The sequence below is a fragment of the Ascaphus truei genome, chromosome 5, assembly GCF_040206685.1.
Source record: "Ascaphus truei isolate aAscTru1 chromosome 5, aAscTru1.hap1, whole genome shotgun sequence".
In the NCBI taxonomy this organism is placed as follows: Eukaryota; Metazoa; Chordata; class Amphibia; order Anura; family Ascaphidae; genus Ascaphus; species Ascaphus truei.
The window spans coordinates 54,467,826-54,491,166 of NC_134487.1; the positions used below are offsets into that span (position 1 = coordinate 54,467,826).

The following is a 23,341-nucleotide window of genomic DNA, read 5'->3' on the forward strand; positions in this document are numbered from 1 at the left end:
ACTATTTAGCTCATCTACCATTGTGTTAAAGCAGCTGCAATTAATATCTCATCACAGCATACACTTCAACAGAGGGGGTGGGGTTCAGCACACACACTAATTACAGCCTCATTTTAGGGTCAACTTAGTTCACACCATTTGCACCTGTTTCAAGTAATTGAAAGGTGTGGCTGATTAGGCTTTTTGGGGAAGGGAATACCGTTCTTACAACCTGACTAGCACAACTGAAGTTAATCACACTCATTTGAAAGCTTCACTTTAGCTACTAAATGCCCCAACAACTCATTACTTATCAAAGCGTACGTCACACATTAGTTCACTCATATCTATAGTTGAACTACTACTATCAACGACACATTATCACACACTGCATGTGTTGTCTTGTTGAGTCACAGCCACATTCAGGTGTGCCACATCTTATATTAATGTACCACACATATCCTCTACCAAAAACAACACTTTTTGCAATATGACCACCTTCATGATAACCATTGTGAATGGTCATCTCATGATAGTTATGTACATTATGATACTGATATCACTACACAACATATGATTTTTATGTTCAAATTTTATCTATTTATCCTCACGCATTACTGCAGAAACATAGTATGTTTTATGTTAGGGAACTCAAAAGTTCTAAGTACACAGGCATGTACATTGTTATTACAACTATTTATGTTCACTTTCACACACACATTTTGGGTTAAGGAACTGATGCTGTTACGTACTCATAAATACAGAACATACAATAACTGTTTGTTCAATATTTACACATGTAAATGTAAAACTTATGTTATTGTTATATATAGTTGCCCCTGAAGGACATGTGTCACCTGAGACTGAACAAGTGTCTTCACCTGGGTCAGCCAGCTCAACACACCTAGAAGGTGAGTGTATCAGTTGGTGGCCATATAATATGTGCTCTTCTATATGTTATGTTGTCATGTTCATTATTTGTTTTGCACATCTTCTTTAAATAGGATTACTTAGTGTCAGTGAAAATGAAGTGTAAGGCAACTTGTATTGTGTTAGTGATGTTAACTATCATGTAGGAGTTGTGAGTTTACAGCAAGTTTTCATTCACTCATATTTCATACTGAGTCCAAACATTATTCTTAAGTCAAGGTAGTTTTTAATGTGAGGTTATAAAACGTATGGAAACATGTTAGTTGTTACTTATGACACAGTACAATTACATAGTAACACAGCAGAGATTAACATGCCATTTAATAATGTGTACATTTTTTTGTAGAACATGATGAAGAGGATTTTGATGATGATGATGATGATGATGATGATGATGATGATGATGCCGCCGCCGCCGCCATAGACACACAAATACAAGCAAGTGACCATGAAGAGGTTCCAATTGAAACTGTTTTACCGCCAAAACGTCCAGCAAATACCACATATGATGCAATTGTAGCTTCTGAGGGAAAAATTGTGGAAGCAGAAAATCGTCGCCATTCTGACCTGATGACAGTGCTGGAAAGGATGATTGCACTGCAGGAAGAAACAGTTTCACAATTGGCACATCTCCACAGAGTCTTCATTGAAGTGCCTAAACAGTTGCAAAAAATCAACACCTCATTCGAAGCATTAGTTGTTCAGCAAACACAAGCTAATTACTTGAGAATGACTAATGTACCACAATTCAACACCTCCCAGCCAGGATCTGTTCATGCAGGTCAGTTTTCACCACATTCATCTGATATTCATTCACCAGGCCCAAATGTTACCGGTCAAGTAGCAGACATTGCTGTGCAGGTTCCTGATGACATCCTACCGCTGCCATCTGTACAAATTCAGCAGCAGACACCTACAAAGGAGGCGACAAAAACAAAACAAGACACACATGAAACAGACCAACCATCACTTGTGCAGTGTCTACCAACTTGCTCACATGTGTCAGTGGGCACAAGCCCTGTCCGTGAACAGTCACTACCCAAAAGCCCTGTAGGTGAGTCACTGGCCAAAAGCCCTGTAGGTGAATCGCTGCCCAAAAGCCCTGTAGGTGAATCGCTGCCCAAAAGCCCTGTAGGTGAATCGCTGCCCAAAAGCCCTGTAGGTGAATCGCTGCCCAAAAGCCCTGTAGGTGAATCGCTGCCCAAAAGCCCTGTAGGTGAATCACTGCCCAAAAGCCCTGTAGGTGAGTCACTGGCCACAAGCCCTGTAGGTGAGTCACTGGCCACAAGCCCCGTAGGTGAACAGTCACTGCCCAAAAGCCCTGTAGGTGAGTCACTGGCCACAAGCCTGCCCGTGAAGTGCCAGAGGCCACTCAAAGTGGCTCTGTTGTGCCTAAAGTTGGTGGCAAAAGAAAAAGGAAAATTCAAGAGACAACAAGCAGGCCTGTTACTCGCTCGCAAAAGGAACAAAAAAAATAAATGTTATAATTCAGAAAATATGTCTTTGGCCTTGTTTTGTTGACTTCAGATTATCTAATTACTATTGTATGTATGCTGAAGACTGTGTTGTTTCCAAACTTTCAAGTATGTTCTTGTACACGTGAAGTTTTGGAAATGTTAACACTCCTAATTAATGAATAGTGTTATAAATATTTATGTTTTAATCGTCTGTTCAGTAATGGTCCACCAGGAGCCAGTTGCTAAGTTTAGAGAAGCTGCCATTGACTTTGCAGCAAAACATTGCATTTGGGTGTGTTAATTGATGTAATCATTGCATGTGCATATTATTTTCATGCAATTATAAAAGCACCTATTTAACTGCAAACATCTTTCTTGTACGTGTACAGCAGGATTTTGTGTTAAATATTACTTACCTTTGGTGGCCATTGTAATGTTGTCCTTTAATCATTTATGTGTTCTTGTTTCAAGAACATCTCTGAATTGATACTAATATATATGTAGTATGTATTGATATATGCACACACACACACACACACACAGACACACACTGTGTGTGTGTGTGTGTGTGTGTGTATATAGTACTATCTAAACTGGTATAGATGTATTTACAAAAAACATACACTTCATGCTTCCTTGTGAAAACACACTATTTTAATAATACAGGCCTAATGTTTGACAACTATACTAAGTGTGAGCCTCTAACATTATTGGGTGCAAACAAATGTTTATTACTTAATTCACTCATGTTTATCACCATTTAAATAGGTTTCATACAAGGCCTACTTACTGCCATCAATATGTTGTGTGTACTCCTGCAATATAAAAAAAAAAAAAAAAGATACATTATATATATATATATATATATATATATATATATATATATATATATATATATATATATATATATATACATATACATATATACACACACACACACACACACACTATACATATAGTACAATATACACTTTATATATATATATATATTTTTTATGAGAGAGATATAATTATATATATATAGATACACACGTATTTAAACTCATGCAGACAGGTAGTTAACCAGAATTTCAAATACACACAGAAATGTATGTGGGAAAAAAACATTTCATTTTGCAGGTGTGTGTATTTACTGATATGGCTGTCTAAGCACTATTTTCACACACTGCTCTTTGTTATTTTGCAAGAAAACTCAATGTTACTGAAATAAGTGTAGGAATGTTTTCACAAACGAGATAAAAAAATGATACATGTTTTTCCCACATTCGCCTATCACTAACCACAAAACTTAAACCAATTAAAAGGACACATCCAATTGGCCTTTGAAATAAGGAGTAAAAGTTGTTACTTTTGTTGACCTTGAAAACCAAACACAGGAATTTGTTAGCCATTGAGCAGAATCATTTTGATGAGCAAAGAAGACAGAACTGCACACATCTTTTGTGCTACTCTGACATGGCTGATGAATTCGTTAACAATATGAATCCCCTCTTAGGTTATAAGTACATGGTTTCAGAAGCAATTTTAAACAGTCGCGGACACAAAGCAAGCACACGCCAAATCTATGATTTGATTCGAGCTAAATATCCTTATTACCAAGACCGTAGGCATGCGCGGAATTTTAATTCCTCAATAAGATTCACTTTATCAACTAATGACTTTTTTGAACGTGTGCAGGATAAGCTAGAACACACCTATGGTTTCTGGAAGATTGCAAAGGAAAAGCATTTTACCCTGAAAGAGGGCACATATATTGTTGTGAAAGGCATATGTATTCCTAATGCCAATAGCAATGGATCCGCTACTACTGTTCCGTGTGAATCGATACCTGTTGCAATATCTGCACCCTCCATTCCTGAAACCCACATTGTACAACAACAAAAGTACTATGATTATGTACCAAGCCTTTCAGCTGAAAATGCATTGGAATGGGAACCAGAAGAAATGAACCTACCTCCCGACCAATTGTTTGAAGAAAGCAGTGGCGATTCCTATGAGCGCTTCATGGAGGAGATGTGTGTCATACTGGATTCAGCGGGTGGGTCAAGCGTGGATGAAAATGCCTTGCATTTCTGGAGCGACCAGTTGCAGCCAGACGAACAGTTAATTCTAGAAGAATGGTAAATATAACAACCGTTATGCGTTGACTGTGCGTTTAAATGTTTTTTTTTTTTTTTTTTTTTTAACCACCATTTTCCCTTCCAATGCGTGGATACAGCGTAACATTGCAGACTGCATAACATGTAGCGATCACAAAGAAATTGTTGCCGAATACAATATAGTATAACCTGAAAGAGTAGTACACATTGCTGACGGAATAAATATACGTACTTTCCTATCCCTTTAACCATATTAGCAACATTTTAACATAACTCTAACACATACCTGTTTTGTTATCATGCTACATCTACAACATTTAAAAGCGGGTCCACCACGTATGACGTGGGACCCTTGTCATGGCCCAAGGCGTCCTTAAAAAGGATTACGGATGTAAGTCCCGCCCCCAAGCGACGTGCGCGCCTCAAAGCCTATTGGCTGTCATGTTTTGTTATAGTAACGGTAACTGCAGATTGTCATGTGTGCGGCTCAGTGTTTGTAGGCGTCAACTGGGCGTTAGCTGAATGTTAATTGAGTGGGAGGAGTGTTAGCGTGCGTTTCACGCTGGTTTAACATGACGTCACACGTATTGCATTTGCGCATTGTGTTATCGGCCGTCCTTTCTGTCCAAACACGTCTGTTTAAAAAGAATACAGATGTACTCGTTTAGAACGAATGTAGTTTCGTATTCATTGTATTTGAAATAAAGATTTTATGTTTAATGGTATTTTCAAGATGTATTGAACGCACAACGTACGCTTTGTTTTGCGCATGCGCTAACAGTTAGTGCAGCCAAGCGTGAAGTGCGTGCGCACACTAAGATGTGCGCGCACATTTTTCAGTATACAGGCAACGTTCACATCATATACATAGTTATGCCTGCTACAAATTTAAAGAAACATTACATACTGATGTACACATGTACTTCTAACATATAAGTGAGTGACGTGTGTATGTACACAATCATATAGAGCTGTGTAATGCGTTGTCACGGATACATATATAGTAAGGTGCCATATTTGACCATCATGTGTTTGCTGTATTTCAGAGATGTCGGGGAAGATACAATCGGATCAATGTATGATTTCAGAAGAGTCTACCTTTATATGAGATGATTGTGAGGAGGAGCCACCGACTACTATACTACATATGGAACTAATTTTATATTGCTTGCAGCGCTTATTAACAAACAATTAAAAATGTGATACCCTTATGCCTATATTGCATAAGCACTTAATTAACATAATGATGTTGCAAAATAGTGCCTCATGAATTTTTATTGAGTGTTCTTTAATGACTACTATCATTTTATGGCATGGTGTGTTTTATATATAACAACCATTCCCACTCTGCTAACACATTTGTGAATTCTATTGTGTAATGGAACGTATGACTGTCGAAACTATGTAACAATAATAATAATAATAATAATAATAATAATAATTATAATATGAGCATGTTCATGTATAGCGCTGCTAGTTGTACACAGCGCTTTACAGACACATTTTTCAGGCTGAGGTCCCTGGCCCGTGGAACTTACAATTTATTTTTTGCCGCCTGAGGCACAGGGAGATAAAGTGACTTGCCCAAGGTCACAAGGAGCCGACACCGGGAATTGAACCAGACTCCCCTGCTTCAAAATCTCAGTGGCTGTGTGTGTCTTTACTCACTGAGCCACTCCTTCTCCCAATGTAAAGGACACTTACAACCAACTAGCCATTTCTTGTTAAAAATCTCTTGTTACATGGGTATGTTGATAAAATGGTTTGGGACTGTAGCAAATAATGTTATTGGCCAGATGTTGTGGTCCCCTACAATGCATGATGTTCTGATTATGACATCAACATCATGTAATGAAGTACGTTTCTGTGTATATTTCATTAACCTAACTAACTATAGTTTACTGTGTTTATTAAACGTTCTAAAAATACATAGTATAGTCAATATGATGATATAAGCTACCATAATAAAGCTGGTGTTATCATTTGTCGGTGTTATACATGGATCCTACACAAATTGATACAGACACAAACAGTTGTCTTACAAAGTGTGTCTATGCTAATGTGCACGTGATTGACGTTACAATTGTGACAATACTTGATAATTATCATCATGATAATGATGAAGTGACGTGATTTATATTGCAAAAATATTACCAACATTGTCATATTGGTAAATTATAAATGCTAAATGACAGTAACATTAGCGACAAATTTGTCTTCTCTGTTAACAGTTTAACACTTGGTACATGTAGGACACATCCACACACGTGTGACTTATACATACACATGTCACAAATTTAAATTAATGTTGACTATTAATTCCTAGCATTACAAAACACCAACATTGCTAAATATAAGATGTAGTACGCATTGTTGTGATTGCAGGCATTCATGCATGGAGTTTTATGATCAGTCAATTTCATCCGTGATGAATGATCTCCCGTAAGTAAAGAAATAACTACAGTTATCCCCTTGTCTCCAAACACCTCTATATTACATTAATGGAATTTATAAGGAAACATACATAAAATGTGATGAAATGGGAGTAATCATTTTCTAATACAATGCACATGAAAGCTCAAGAGTAGCTAAATGCATATACATGATACAGAAAGTACATATATGTAACATTTGTGTTTAAACCAATATGTTGGGTTTTGACTTCAAATAATTATAGGAAGATTGATGTAGGCACATCTTATGAGAGATGTCAGCAAATATACATACCATGATCAGTCATACTGGAGATATACCTATAATGCAAAGGAACAATATATAAATTGCAAACATTGACATGCCATCTTCAGTACCGTAAACAACACAGCAAAGTGTGTATTTGGTGTTAAATGTGCAACACCATGTATATTTCATGACATTCAAAATGTAAATCAGGCTGGTGTACACATCATATGGATGTACATGTTAAACTGCACCAATAACATTGTATGTAAGCATACTAGAAGCATGAATGAGTATGGGCATAATATGTGTATTGTGTTAGCATAAGGAACAACACAATGCTAAAATATTAGTGCTTTGTTACCCCAGTTTTATTCACATACACACAACTAAAGTAAAATTGAAGAGGGATTATATAACCTGTGCAACAATAACATACCGGTGCCACATCCCTTTGTGCACACAGCAGAGAGAAGAAAGGTGTGCAACCCATATTCATCTGTGTCCTACCAGAAGGGTATATAAAAAAACATTATTGTTAAGATAACATAATGTAAGTATAAAAGTAGAACTTGGAACATATATGTTTGTACTTACAAGAAAAAAATGAATTGATGAGATTCTGGCGTGTCTGGCCACCACTGGCTGTTTGTTCATTTTCAGCAGCTACATGGGTGGGATGCTCGTCTACCACAGGCTCAGCTAGGTCTGACTGTACATTGTGCCTCAGTGCAACATTGTGCAAAATGCAACAGGCAAGGATAATATCAGACACTTTTTGAGGCTTGTATAGAAGAGCCCCACCAGTTCTGTCCAGACACCTAAATCTGGTCTTGAGTAGGCCAAATGTCCTCTCTATAACAGATCTTGTAGATATATGGGCTGCATTGTACCTGTCCTCTGCTTCAGTTTGAGGGTTTAGCACCGGAGTCAAGAGCCACGGCCTAATTCCGTATCCTGAGTCACCTATAATGAATGGAGCACACATAAGCTGACATTAGTGATCAAATTGTACAATGCCAACATTCCTAAATAAAAATGTGTTTTGTGTTATAACATGTAAATGTGTACTCACCCAGCAGCCAACCATGTTCAAAATGTCCCTCTTCGAACGCATGGAAGACTGAAGAGTTCCTCAGGATGGAGGAATCGTGACTGGAACCAGGGAATTTGGGTACCACATGCATTATCCTCATCGTCGCATCACATACCACCTGTACATTGAGTGAATGGTAGTGCTTACGATTGCGGTACACATGCTCACTCTGACTAGGTGCAATCAAAGCAACATGTGTGCAATCGATTGCACCCAGCACACATGGTATCCCTGCTATATTATAAAAGCCAGTCCTGACTTCCAGCCACTCTGTCGCCTCTGTAGGAAAATGAATATAATTCCTAGCGCTTCTATTGAGTGCATAGAGAAACTGGGTCAAGGCCCGCGAGAATGTAGATTGCGAGACCCCGCCCACTATGCCCACAGTTGTCTGGTATGACGCGGAAGCAAGATAATGTAATGAGCACAGCATTTTAACAAGCCCAGGGACTGCACGACCTCTGGCTGTGAAAAAATCTAAATCTCCCCTTATCTCCTGATAAAGAGATAAGATTGCTGCTGAACTCAAACGATAGCGACTTACAATCTCCTCCTCACTCATCCCATCTAACAGGGTTCTCTCCCTGTACAGACGCGGACGAGGCACAACTTGTCTCCTCTGTCTTCTCCTCTGATCTCCTGTCCCTCTCCCTGTCTCTGTCGTATCTCACTGTCACTGTCCCTCGGTGTGTCCCTCCCTTGCCCTATATGATTGTCTTCATCATCAAGCATGTCATAGAAAAGAATGTTCCTCCGTCTCCTAAACAATCTCAACATTTTGAAATGAGTAGCTGTGAATGATCAGGTAATGGGCGTCCTTTAAATAGGTATGTGATGATGTCAGGTGACATAGTAAAATGCAAGGTGTTACATTAACATAATAAAGTACTTCTGTGGCAAGCTGTGTGCAGTTCTTGTTATAAGTATTTGTTGTGTGTATTCTGCAGGGAATGATGATATTTGGCAATGATGTGACGTGAACCTTTGTAGAAACATTGCTTGCAAATAAATAGTTGCATGTGCAATGCATGTAACACTTGTGAACGCAACAGTCAGTCATGTAATTAGGCAAAAAGGCTGAGATTGACGTGGGAAAAGTTTTGTGTAACATGTGTAATTAGGCATGTTATTGTGACATGTTGACAACAATGAATAGTCGTGTGCATATGCATGCATTTCTGTAAGGAGGATAGTTGGTATAGAATGAGTTAACAAGGTGTCCCAATGCTGAATTACTGTACATGTGTGTATAAGTTAGGTTGAAGTGCTTGTAATGCTACGGTTACAATGTAAACATGCAATGTGATTGAGCGTCCAATATGTGACGTCATGAAAATAGGGAGGACCCAAAAGTATATGTAAACATGAGAATACAGATGTACATGAACGTTTAAAGATGCGTGTCACATTACAAGCATTGTGTAATGTAAAGGAAGATGAATATACTGTGTATGTGTGACATGTGTGACATGTGTAACATCATGTAAATAATTGTCGCTCAGTTCATTAAAATGTGTGATATGATGTGAGGTTCTCCTTTAAGAGTTGAGTATAGTATTTTCCCTTGGCACATCATCACATGATGAGTAATGTGACCCGCAAATGCTGCAAACATGTAAAAGTATAATGTTATGCAAATAATACACGTCAGCTGTGACACAATGCAGGGAATGCCCCCACACTGTAATGCAAATGACGTTTGTATTGTGAGCAATGAAACGTAAACAGTACTATACTGTTATACGTCCCCGCTCCATTGACTCCATTGATGTACAGAAGTTTTTTTTTCTAAGTGCCGTTGCGGCAGCCTTAGCGATCGTTCTCCCCTCCAAACTGCCAACTTTAGTTGGCGGGAGAAATTGGCCATAACATCTCAATTTCGTAGTGCCGATCAGGCCCGATAAGCTGTTTTTTTTTGTTGAATCCAGCCGATTTAAAAAAGTGGCGATCAGTGGCGAAAACAGGCTTATCGGCAGGCGAATGGCCATAACAAAATAATCGGCTCCGAAACCTGGCGAAATCAAGCACTTATCGGCGCTTACTGAATCTCAAACCCAATTTTGGCTATAAAATGGTGATAATTCCCTTATCAACGCTTACTGCATGAGGCCCAAAGTCTGTAACTATAGCTGACTGCAATTCCTGAAGCAGCAAGTTTACATTTCCCGCTGTAGTGGAGCACACATCCTCGCTTTTGGGTCGCTTCAGCAAAACCTCATAGAACCACACTTAGTTGATCCGTACAACAGGGTCAGCAAACACATCTGTACTGAACTTGGCTGCCAATCTTATAGCTGTCCCGTCTCCATAGTCAAACAGCGACCAATAACCCCACGGATGCTAGGAGGTGGACCAATCTCAGGACGAGCATTCGTCTGTGTTGGCCAATCGGTTTGGGGTGACGGGACGTAGAGCCCGAGCCAAGGAGGGTGGGAATTATGCAACAGCCAATGGGGACAGTGCCTACCCACATAGGTATATCCCAAATGTATGGGATTTGATAGGAAGCCAGGAGAGGGATTTCAGTAGGAGAGACACTGAGACAGATTTAGAAGAGAGTAACGTGATTCTGGCAGCAACGTTTTTAGTATAGATGGAAAGGGCAGACAGGTGCAAGGCAGGAAAGCAAGACAGAAGAAGGTTACAATTATCTAAACAGGAGAGAATGAGAACCTGTCAGAGTTTTAGCAGAAGAGCAAAAGAGGAAAGGGTGTATTTTTGCAATACTGCGGAAGAAAACTGGCAGGTTTTAGCTACATTTTGAATCTGATCACATTTGTACTGTATCTCTGTGTAAAATAATTCAGTCAATGTTGCACTAACAGTAGCAGCATGCTGTATGTACTAGTAACAGAACAAAAAACATATACTGTACAAAGCAGTGCTATTCGATAAGTGCTGAAGAACACCTTATGGTCAAATTCACTTGACTCATACTAAAACATATAATCTTGTGACATTTATGGAAACAAAAAAACAGCGCACAACGCAAATAGTGAAGTATGCAAAGACAAGTGAATATTAAAATAGGGAAAAATATTCTGCGTACATCAAGTAAAACGTAATGAGCATTGAGTGTATAAAACACACAGGTTACCACTCGGCGACTGCTGGTGTGGGAGTCAGATGCTTGCTTCTCTCAGCGGGCGCATTGAACAGCAGCTGCGATGCAGGCCTTTCCTAGGAACTCCTCTTCAAACGGTCAGCGTCTTCATAGGGGATTTCCCTTCTGATCAGCTGGGTTCCGCACTCGATAATAACACTCAGAGGGTCCCCAGATAAGTCAGCAAGGACTGGAGCAGTTAGTACAGCTCCCCGGTTGTAACAGCCACACACGGAGGTGAATCTGATGGCTGCGAGTGAACCTCCAGCGTGCCACGCTGCCGCTCCGTTACGGGACGCTGCGTGATGACGTCACCGTGTCAGTAACAGGAAATCGAACCGCAAGAGTGTCCCACAGTCTCTCGGGTGCCCAAAAATGCACACAGAGATGGAAATGGCAATAGCAATGCCAATACAAATAGCCAATACAAATAGCAATAAACGCATAGACCATAAATCATCCAACGCGTTTCGTAGTGATAACTACTGCACCGACACACTTTATTCGAGCAAATACCCGGTATGTACCTGGCAGATACCTGGAATGCGCCGCTCCTCACCTCTGACAAGCCCCGTTGCATTTGCCTTCCCAGCCTGGGTTCATGCCTGGCTGATGGGCGGCTGATCTGTTAAATGATAATGATTAGGATTTAATAGGCTGCAATGCTTCGCGTGTCTACCAGATGGCATAAATTCATGAATTGTAATGCAGTATATATATATGTACTGTGCAGTATTGCAGCAAACGGGAATAAAATGCTTCAATCCCTGCCGGAAAATAACTCAATGCACTCGGGCAGAAAACAGTCACAAACCTCAATACACCCGGGTATACCCGTATTCGTGGGACTAGCCGAGCTCGAATAAAGTGTGTCGCCAGTGTACTTCTTCAGGGATAATATTATTAACATTTCCCAGAGGTCTTATATACCTCTCAAACAAACCCCATTGGTCAGCCAATGAGTAATTGGCCAATCAGTCATCTGGGTTGTGCAATAGTCAAAGTGACTAGGGAAATGTGGACACGTATTAAAACAACAACTTTATTAACAATGCAGATAAAATACATCCTAACAAAAAAATCTAGAGTTAAAAATATATAATATAAAATGTAAGTATTCTGTAATAAAAGAAACACAGTATTAGTATAATAAAATTGACACAACATCATACGTATAGACCAGGAAGAGCGGAGATGTATGTACTAGTTAAAAAAGGGGGGGGCCTAAGTAATCAATAAAGTGCCCAGATGTCAACATCCTCATTTAACCCTTTCGGGGACATCGTATCTAATTTATGTATCCAGTACGTTTCTTTTGAAGATAATGTTTTTACTCTATCTCCACCTCTCCTATTAACAGGAATATGTTGAATCCCCTTGAAATTTAGACTAGAAGGATCTTTATTATGGTGAATAAGAAAGTGCTAGACACACTATGTTTGTCAAAACCATTTTTAATATTTCTGACATGTTCTTGTATTCGAACCTTAAGGCTGCGTTTGGTCCTACCTACATATTGATAACCACACGCACATTCCAATAGGTAAACGATATGTGTAAACGTACATAAAATAAAGTCATCAATAGTAAAAACTTCATTAGAACTCTTAGAATAAAATTTGGTCTTATCTGGGTGTCAATATTTTCAAATTGAGCACTTGCCACAAGTATAATTACCTTTAGGTTTAGAGCCCAACCAACCTCTCTGAGATAATGTGTCAGTGCTTTGATAAACATCACTAGGTGCTAATAGGTTTTTCAGATTTTTTGCTCTCCTATAGATAAATCGTGGTTTCGTGCTTAAATGAGACCTCAAAATAGGATCATTGCACAAAATACCCCAGTTTGTCCTACTTTACTCCTATTTCTGGATCCACTCTGAATTAACATATCACTACGATCCATTCTGCGTACCCTTTCAATCTCTTTTTCAAGCAATTCTTTGGGATAACCTCTCTCTCTCTAAATCTAAAAAAACAGTTTTTTGGCCTGCTCATTAAAAACCTCTAAATTACTGCAGTTACGTCTGAGTGAAAAAGAAAAAAATGTGAACAAGCGCTAAAGATTAAAACACCAATGTGACAAGTAAAAATACAAAATATAATGGCTGCCTAGTAATACTGTCAGTACTAACAGAAAATACTTGGAAACAAATAAAAAAACCTGGCGCCAAAAGTTCAATGGATAATCCTGTACTCCTCAGGGGATCAGCACACTTGCTTGACAGGCCATGTAGGGGAAAAAACACAAACAGACACAGATCATAGTGCAACTCTGCAGGGTTAAAACAGGTCTACACTACACATACAACATAGAGACTCCTATTGACTATAAAAATACTATTTATTAAATAAAAAGAACTATGCCATAAAATGGTAGAACAATCAGGAACACCGCTGGTCATCCAGGTGGGAAAAATCAGAGCCCTACTTACAAGCAGCAAGGCATAAGCTCGCAATACAACATAGAGTCCTCTTGATGCTGATGATATCTTAGCAGAGATGTTATTCTTGCTGCGTCGCGACTCTCGTGCAGACCCTCCCTTCAGGGGTTACCAGGAACAGTGACAGTGACGGAGGCCCGCTCGTGGGGCACACAGCTCTACTCCATGTGAGGCCGCTCTCCTCACTTCCTCCTCCGGTTCCACAGGCTTTCTCTGCGCGTCCGCGCGTGAGTGTGCCTGTGCCCGTGCCCTTAAAGGGACAGTACGTGCGTCCTGTATGCCAAGGACTAACAGCTGCAATGAGGCTCCAAACCGAACCAAGTGTCCCAAAATATATATGAACACGTCTGACTTACAGAACCACCCCCCTGCTTATTAGCAGGTTCTGAATCAATAATAAGCAGGGGGGTGGTTCTGTAAGTCCAGACATGTTCATATATATTTTGGGACACTTGGTTCGGTTTGGAGCCTCATTGCAGCTGTTAGTCCTTGGCATAAAGGACGCACGTACTGTCCCTTTAAGGGCATGGGCACACTCGCGCGCGGGAGCGCAGAGCCAGCCTGTGGAACCGAAGGAGGAAGTGAGGAGAGCGGCCTCACATGGAGTAGAGCTGTGTGCCCCACGAGCGGGCCTCCGTCACTGTCACTGTTTGTGTTTTTTCCCCTACATGGCCTGTCAAGCAAGTGTGCTGATCCCCTGAGGAGTTACATCTGAGTCTAACAAATTGCCCTCCTGGTATGTTATTTTTCCATGCATTTTTATGATTACTATTCGCCATCAGCAAATTGTTGGTATCAACCTCCTTAAAAAAGGTCTCGGTCTCTACGGTGCCATCCACTCGTGCTTTTAGTCTCAGATCTAAAAAGTCTATCTGAGCAGCATCAACCTTGTGTGTGAACGCAAGATTGTAATCATTTACATTAAGATGGGCTATAAATGCATTAGCTGACTCATGATCACCATCCCCCACACACAGGATGTCGTCTATATAGCGTCTCCATACTACGACATTCCCGTGAAAGGGTTTATCAGGCGTAATGAAATGTGACTCCCACTCAACCACATACAGGTTTGCGAAACTGGGGGCAAATCTAGTCCCCATAGCAGTTCCGCAAACCTGCAGATAGAAAGTGGATAAAAACAGAAAATAATTATGTTTCAATATGAAACTAATTGACTTAAGGATAAATTCCCTATTCAGTGGGTGCAGCTGGAGATCCGATTCCAAAAAGGAGTTCACAGCATCTAACCCCTTCTGATGGGGTATATGTGTGTAAAGGGCTTTAATATCACATGTAATCCATAAATAGGAACTTTTCCATTTAAACCCATTAAATAAATTTAAAACTGCAGTCGAATCTTTCAAGTAAGAGGTTAATTTGCTGACGTATGGCTGGAGAAAGAAATCCACATATTGATTGAGGTTAGCTGTCATAGATTGTATGCCCGACACTATTGGGCGCCCAGGCAGATCAACCAGGGCCTTATGCATCTTAGGCAGATGGTAGAATATGGGGATCCTAGGAAATTCAGTAAATAAAAACGCAAACTCTGTTGTGGTGATAACAGATAAAGAAGCTGCATTGTCTAACAATGCCTTAAGTTCTTTTAAATATTCAACTGTGGGATCCTTAGGCAATTTGGCATAGAAAGATGTATCATTTAGGAGCCTTAATGCTTCTTTCTCGTAATCACATCTATTTTGTGCTACTACGCCCCCACCTTTATCTGCCTGTCTAATAATAAGGCTCTTGTTATCTTTCAAGATTTTACGTATGATGTTGTGTCAATTTTATTATACTAATACTGTGTTTCTTTTATTACAGAATACTTACATTTTATATTATATATTTTTAACTCTAGATTTTTTTGTTAGGATGTATTTTATCTGCATTGTTAATAAAGTTGTTGTTTTAATACGTGTCCACATTTCCCTAGTCACTTTGACTATTGCACAACCCAGATGACTGATTGGCCAATTACTCATTGGCTGACCAATGGGGTTTGTTTGAGAGGTATATAAGACCTCTGGGAAATGTTAATAATATTATCCCTGAAGAAGTAGTTATCACTACGAAACGCGTTGGATGATTTATGGTCTATGCGTTTATTGCTATTTGTATTGGCTATTTGTATTGGCATTGCTATTGCCATTTCCATCTCTGTGTGCATTTTTGGGCACCCGAGAGACTGTGGGACACTCTTGCGGTTCGATTTCCTGTTACTGACACGGTGACGTCATCACGCAGCGTCCCGTAACGGAGCGGCAGCGTGGCACGCTGGAGGTTCACTCGCAGCCATCAGATTCACCTCCGTGTGTGGCTGTTACAACCGGGGAGCTGTACTAACTGCTCCAGTCCTTGCTGACTTATCTGGGGACCCTCTGAGTGTTATTATCGAGTGCGGAGCCCAGCTGATCAGAAGGGAAATCCCCTATGAAGACGCTGACCGTTTGAAGAGGAGTTCCTAGGAAAGGCCTGCATCGCAGCTGCTGTTCAATGCGCCCGCTGAGAGAAGCAAGCATCTGACTCCCACACCAGCAGTCGCCGAGTGGTAACCTGTGTGTTTTATACACTCAATGCTCATTACTTTTTACTTGATGTACGCAGAATATTTTTCCCTATTTTAATATACACTTGTCTTTGCATACTTCACTATTTGCGTTGTGCGCTGTTTTTTTGTTTCCATTTCTCCAGTTTATTGGGGGGTGCTGAGCCACCCCCTGTTTTTATAGCAGCAAACACCTTCATCATTTACTACACGGTTATGTAAATTATTTTGTACATATCACTTACACTGTGGTTTTTTGTGGCTTCATTAGTTGGGCTACTAATTAGAAGGGTTATGGTTATTACACCTTATCACTTATTTCTTTAGAGGTTAAGTAGTTGCGCACAGTATATTTTTGTTTGTGACATTTATATCTTAGGAGGATTGCAGAATAGGAGAAACTGTTATGCCAAGGTACATGAAGAATACTATTTTGGCCATATTTTAAGGCAATATAATATAATATATATGTCATTCTGTTCTTTAAGTCCTGATAAAGTGCAGGGGCGCAAAATACGTAGGTGGTGTTTTTTTACCTGTAAGCTGTCCATGTGAGCTTAATAAATTCTATTTTTTATGGGAGTTACCTTGGATGATCCTTTGTTTTTTGTCCTGCTGCAGCTGTGCTACATTTTATACAGATGTTACTGGATACAATTTTTCAACGGATTTGCACGCCTTAAGGATTTGTGATATTCTTAGACGGGTTCAAAAAAGGTAACAGGCATTAGACTTTATGATTGATACCTTCCCTCATACATTACTCCTACATACTGTATATGCCGATGGGAGTTTAATATTGTGCCACATGCTGTGGTGGGTACCACTATGCGTATAATTCTACCTGGCATATTATTATTGCATTTATTGAAGGCATTCTAACACTACTTGTTTCTAGACTTGGAAGGACTTTCCTGAGTTCATATTGTGACTGAGCACCGTATCACCCCTGGGTTGGACTAAATCTACTCACAGGCATCTGTTTCGACCTTTTGGGTCTCATCAGTGTAACAGTGATCAGTAACAAAAACAGTTCTGCACATAAAATGCCATATTTATTAAGCAGGGATATACCACACTACCCAAATAACATGAATGAGTCTTGTCACAGAAGACCAAAACGATTCCCAAAAATCAAGTCCCAAACAGGACAGACAGATCAAATAAAGAGTATTTATTCCGGCCAGCAAACACAACACAAATCACTGTTCAGAGCAATACTCACCCCAAATAGGGAATAGATGGGGAATCCTAAGTGTCACAATGGCTTACCCAGAAGAGCAGCTTACACTTCTGTGGGGTCCAGAGTCTCCAGGCAGCGCTGGATGCAAGTTTCAGGAAAGCAGGTTTAAATCTCCTGGTTTAGGACAGTGTGCAGCCTCATTTTCAGGTGTGTCTGGCACAGCCTCGGAGCACAGCACTTAGTCCGCATGCATGCTAAACTTGGAATGAATTGTGGAGCCCAGATAAGCTCTCCCTTTCATAGTTTCCTGGTCTCCATAAGATAGCAGGGGGAAAGGGGAAGCGACCAATCACAGTGAGGATGCTGTGAGTTGGACAAATCACAGCGTGCTCATCTGTGTTGCCCAATCTGTTCTGGGGGTGTGACGGAGAGGCTGAGCCAATGTGAGCAAGAATTACAAACTGACCAATGAGAACAGCACCTATGGGACTCATTCGCAGCCACTGTTCTAAGTGCTGTCTTGCTATCTCTCACTGAGATACGCGCCTCACTGTCTGTGGCAGACAATGGATCCGCATATCGGATCAACATCTCCCAGATAGGAGGACCACCCATCCTCCTCTCCCCTTTGTCCTCAACCCCTAATGGGAACAGCTAAACATGAATTCCTTGGGATGCAGGCTTGGAAAGTGTATTACAAGCCTAGCAAGCCAAAGCAACAAAGAAACAGAGAAATATTGTTTAAAATACCACATTTTACATGAAATAAAGGCATTGGTAACCTTCAATATATAGGTTTTTGGCCAGATGAGACAGAGACAGAGTGGGGCTCAGGGGCATCCTGCACATCCATCCAATGGTGTCTTTTTACTACAAAAATTATTTTATGGCTTATCACTGCTTAGTAAATATGGACCATAATCTTTGTGATGGGTTATTGACGTACAGTACATCCAGAATTACTATCTACATTGAAATGCACTCCGACTCAGAGATATTAAGTTAGAGGAAAATGTAATCACAGTTACATTGATCGTATTTACCCTCCTCAGTTTCCTTTAGTGAACTACTGTAGGCTTTTCCAAGTACAATGAGCTTTACATTACGTTTACTGTATGTTAGATAAATAATAATTTCTATATTACACTAATCTCTGTTCTTTCACTTATAGCTTTCCTTCAGTCATTTAACTTTATTTATATTGTCCACAAGGACTTGTGACTTTGGAGGTTAATCTCTTTCTAATTCCTGAAATTTACAGTAGTTGTGTCTTTATTTATTCCTTTCCCTGGTCTAATTTGTATCTGATAAATGAAAATATAAATGTAAAGGAATACATGTGTAACAGGGCTGGTCCCGATTGCCTCTCTACCCCCTGTCACGTAAGTCCTTTGTAGCTACAAGCTATGGCAGGACATCCTGTGGGCATTTGACCCCCCTCATGCTACTCTCTGAGTGACAGAAGTGGTGGTGACTCATGGTATGTTACAGCCTATCAGGATACAGACCTTGAGCTCTCCCCTTCGGGTTGTTCAGAGAGGAAGTGACAAATTGTAGTGAGTCTGCTTGCACCCTTCCTAAGGAGTGGAAGTGTGGGCTATCTCCTCCCGGCTGGGAGTGAGAGGCCAGGGTAATGGAAGATCTAGGACTCCACAATGCGAGAGCAAGCACCATCCAGAGGCCTGGGATCCTCTGAGACCCCTGCATCCACTGTATGAATACCAACTGCTGTGACTGGCAATAAAACCCCTTTGCTTTTATTATAATCCTGCCTGAGTGTCAGTCCCTGGGCAGAAGGGAAAGAATGATGCTTTGGGGGGGACTGATCTCTGGGCATCCTGGACCCCACTATAGCTGGAGGCGCTAACCATCCTGAGTGATAGAACATCAGATCATCAAAAGCCTGTCCTGGTCTCCATCCCATCGCAGACAGCTCAGCACTCCTGGACCCTCACAGGTACGCCGCAACACAACACCTTGTAACTAAACCAGTATCTTCCAGAGGGTGGGGGTACATGTGTTACACATGTGTAGCACAGGATGGCTCAGTCTATGTATTTACTATTAAAGATGTGCAAAACATTTGTCCGAGTTTGTGAAACTGGCAAATATTAGACATTCATTAAAATCGTTAATATTTGCAAATATTCACCCAGACTACAAAAAGTTATATATTTTTCTTAACAAAGAGAGAGAGAGACTCTAAATTAAATTAATCTCCCTCTCGCCTTATGAGAAAACAACAACATTATGTCATACTGTATATCACAGACAGACCAATATGCCACACAAAAAATGCATGCAAATTATTTTTATATATTTTTGTTAAAAACATTAGGAAGTTCAGATGTGTATCACTACTAAGTCTTTTGCTCTTATTTGCAAAGCTAATCTATTCTACCTCCTTATTTACAAATTAAAATTGCATATCACACAAATTTGCAAAGAACAAAAGAAACAGATCCCTAAATAACAGTTTTCGCCCAGTTTGCATATATTTGAGAACACGTTTTTCAAGCAAGGTAAAAATCTGGACTTCACACATTGAATACAATTGAAAAAATAATTAAATACGTGTGTGTGTGTGTGTATTTTGTTGTTGTTAGAGAACAAGACTGTTAGAAAATGGAATTAATGCTGAGTACTCCTATTTGGTATGTTACAGTAGATATTATTTCAATTGTTTTGTGCTATGAGATAAACCATACAATGCAATGAATGAGTATGTTGTAACATGCAGGTCTCGCTGTGTGCACATCTCCATTTCTTCTCTCGTAGTAAGTGAAGAAAAGCACAGCTGTGATTGACCGACACACATATACATTGTTTTCAAGTATAAACAGAGTTCCCTTCCCCCTCACTTCCCCCTGAATCGGCTCATAATTTGAATAAAGGAAACCATGGAAACCATCCATTTAAATATGTCAAATGGATTGGTTGCTATAAAATATGTATAGAAGAAACTCATTTGAATGAACTGGAAATAGAAGTATTTAGTTCAACATATTATTTTTCATCAGTTGTACCAGAGATTGTTTAAATTGACTGTTTAGTCAGATACTGTAACACTATACTTTTTAAGATTTGCCATACTTTGAGAGAAATGAGCAGCAAACACCATTTAGGAAATGTAGAAATCAATTTTTGAACATTTAGGATAATTTATGTTAAAAAAAAATATTCAAATAAAAATTGTGCTAAATTGTGGCTGGTATATTCTGTAAAACGGGAAATACAGTAATTTACTATATTCCATCAAAATAAAAATGCCATCTGTATCTTTATTTTCTAACGCATTTTAAACATCAAAATACTAGGAGCAATTTAAGAAAGGCAATGGGCCATATGCACAAAAGGGTGCTACAATTTAGCACGCCCTACAGTACCTCCCTTTCAAATGACATGGGAGTTAGGACATGCTAAAGCTTTACACTCTTTAGTGCATATGGGCCAATAAATGATAAATATAGTACAGGAAGCTGCATTGTTTATTTTTTAGAGGGAATTTAGTGACCTTATACAACCTCCAGCTGTGCCCTGTGAAACTAGGTTAAGAAATTCAGTATTAAGATCTTCATTTTTTAATGGACTATGAGAGCCCCCTGCAGGTTATCGTGGTTTATTAACCTTGATAATACTGATGCTTGTTGACAAGCTCTTTTTGGGAGCATTGTGTTTTACTTGTCTATCTGAATGTGAGAGGTAAGAGGAAATTTAATAAACAGTTATTAGTGTGGGGATTATGTTACATCTCACGAAGTCCATATTCATATTATACTATCGATAGATAGATAGATAGATAGATAGATAGATAGATAGATAGATAGATAGATAGATAGATAGATAGATAGATAGATAGATAGATAATATGAACATGGACTTCATGAGATGTAACAAAATCCCCACACATATATTTACAAAATCCCCACACATATTTATATATATATATAATATATATATATATATATATATATATATATATATATATATATATATATATATAAACTTTCTTGCTTTATCCATTGTGACACCGCCAAAAGAAGAGATCAGTGTATCTCAAAAGCTCGCACAAATAAAAGCATTCCGTTAGCCACAGAACGGTATCGTCTATTCGCTTTTGATTATTAAGCCAGGCTAACACGGTACAGATACCTCTCTATATATATAATATATATATTCTTGTGCAGGGTACACGAGAAAAGAAAAATTCTACAAAAGTTGCACTGTAGGCTTGTGACCTTGGAAACTCACTTTGAACCATACTTACAGTACTAAGTAGTGTTAAACCAACAAGAGGGCCTGAGTCTCCCGCGGTGACATTGGGGACAACAGGTACAGGTTTCTGGGGTTGTGCCTTCGTTTTCTCAATGGTGCAGCGCCTCCATCTCCTGCAGGCCCCAGGGATATGGGGTGGAATCCCTACAGCAGAACGCCCCTCCCATTGATGAGAGATTCTAGTCTCACACAACTGTGTCTTTAGATCAGGACACTTTATTCAAGTCCCAGCAACACACTACAGTATACAAGTACCAGCAGTTGCTCTCAGCCAGCTGTCCTCCTGTAGGATGTCCCCTGATGCCACTATTGGGCCTAGGGCCACCCAGAGTGGGTCTAGCTCTTCCCCTACCCCCTATGCAGGGTTATAGGTACTTGGTCCACCTATTGCCCTAAAGGTCTAACAACTCTACTCCTTCTCCTCTCACTAACTAACTCACAGTGACAACACTAAATAGGAAGTGACAATGCCCTAAGTAGATTCAGCAGGCACTGCCCCTCTGTCTCTTGATTGTACACAGAGTCAGATGACCTACCTTCACTGCCTCAGTGCAATGTCTAAAGTAGGGAAAACCCATGATTACTCCTGGCTATCCTGCCCTTACACAGGAATTACTGCCAGGAGGAGGATAGAAATATAGCCCAAAACCACACAGCGCTACATATATATATAAAATAAAAATAAAATAGTCGATACTGTGACGGTAACTTTGTGACAGGCTATTAATAATACACACCAAAATATACCTGGGTTGAACTGAACGAGGCTTAGATATGATAAAATATAATTTATTCCTTGAAAAAGGTGAACACACGAGATTATACAAATAACAGACAAAATATGCACTTACTTAAAGTTGGAATTATGAAATAATCAAGAATACTGATTAGCAGTTCATACAGCAATCTCAGAATGACACAAAGACACGAAAGACAATAGCCATAGGCTGAGACTGGTTCTTATACAATTATTTCCCATTGAACACAACCTAAACCCAGCCCCTCTCATAAATTAGTGGTGAGGTTGACAGTTTACCCCAAAGTAAAACTCCTCCCACCCAAGGACATTTAAAAACTGCTTTTCCTATCTAAATAACTTCATAACTTCAGTTCAGTAATAATTAATGGCATGCGAGACATATTAATACATTCCGGCACGCATGACGCTCCCAATGATACTAAATATTGCCGTGCAATACTAAAATTTAGAGAGATATTAATATCTGTCTCTTAGGACCTGCTAGACATCATGTGTCTGTAATCGTTATTTGCGACTCGGTCCCCCGGTTACACATATGTAATTTTAGCATGTTCAGCCGAGGACATCTCATGGTATTCTTATATTTAATAAGGTCACTCATTCTGATATCGCCTTCTGTAACCGCACCCCTGGCCCCCATAAAACACCTTGTCAAGAAAGGCTTTGAAGCTGGGCCCCCTGTCTAGGGAACGTTTGTCACAGGGGCTATATTTCACACCCAATGCTCCAGACTGGGTCCTAGCTGTCTCTAACAGCAATATACCCTTGGCCTGCAACTTAGGTATT

The 23,341-nt window shown here is 39.7% G+C and overlaps 1 protein-coding gene across 1 annotated transcript in view; it reads left to right on the forward strand.

Annotated features, from left to right (window-relative positions):
* Nucleotides 1–717: 717 nt before the first annotated feature.
* Nucleotides 718–23,341, forward strand: part of LOC142494644 (uncharacterized) — a 32,451-nt gene continuing 9,827 nt past the window's right edge. The window contains exons 1-2 of the mRNA XM_075599077.1: nucleotides 718–890; nucleotides 1,256–2,013. Coding sequence (XP_075455192.1) covers nucleotides 794–890; nucleotides 1,256–2,013 — 855 coding nt within the window. The 5' untranslated portion in view covers nucleotides 718–793. The remainder of the gene's footprint in view (nucleotides 891–1,255; nucleotides 2,014–23,341) is intronic.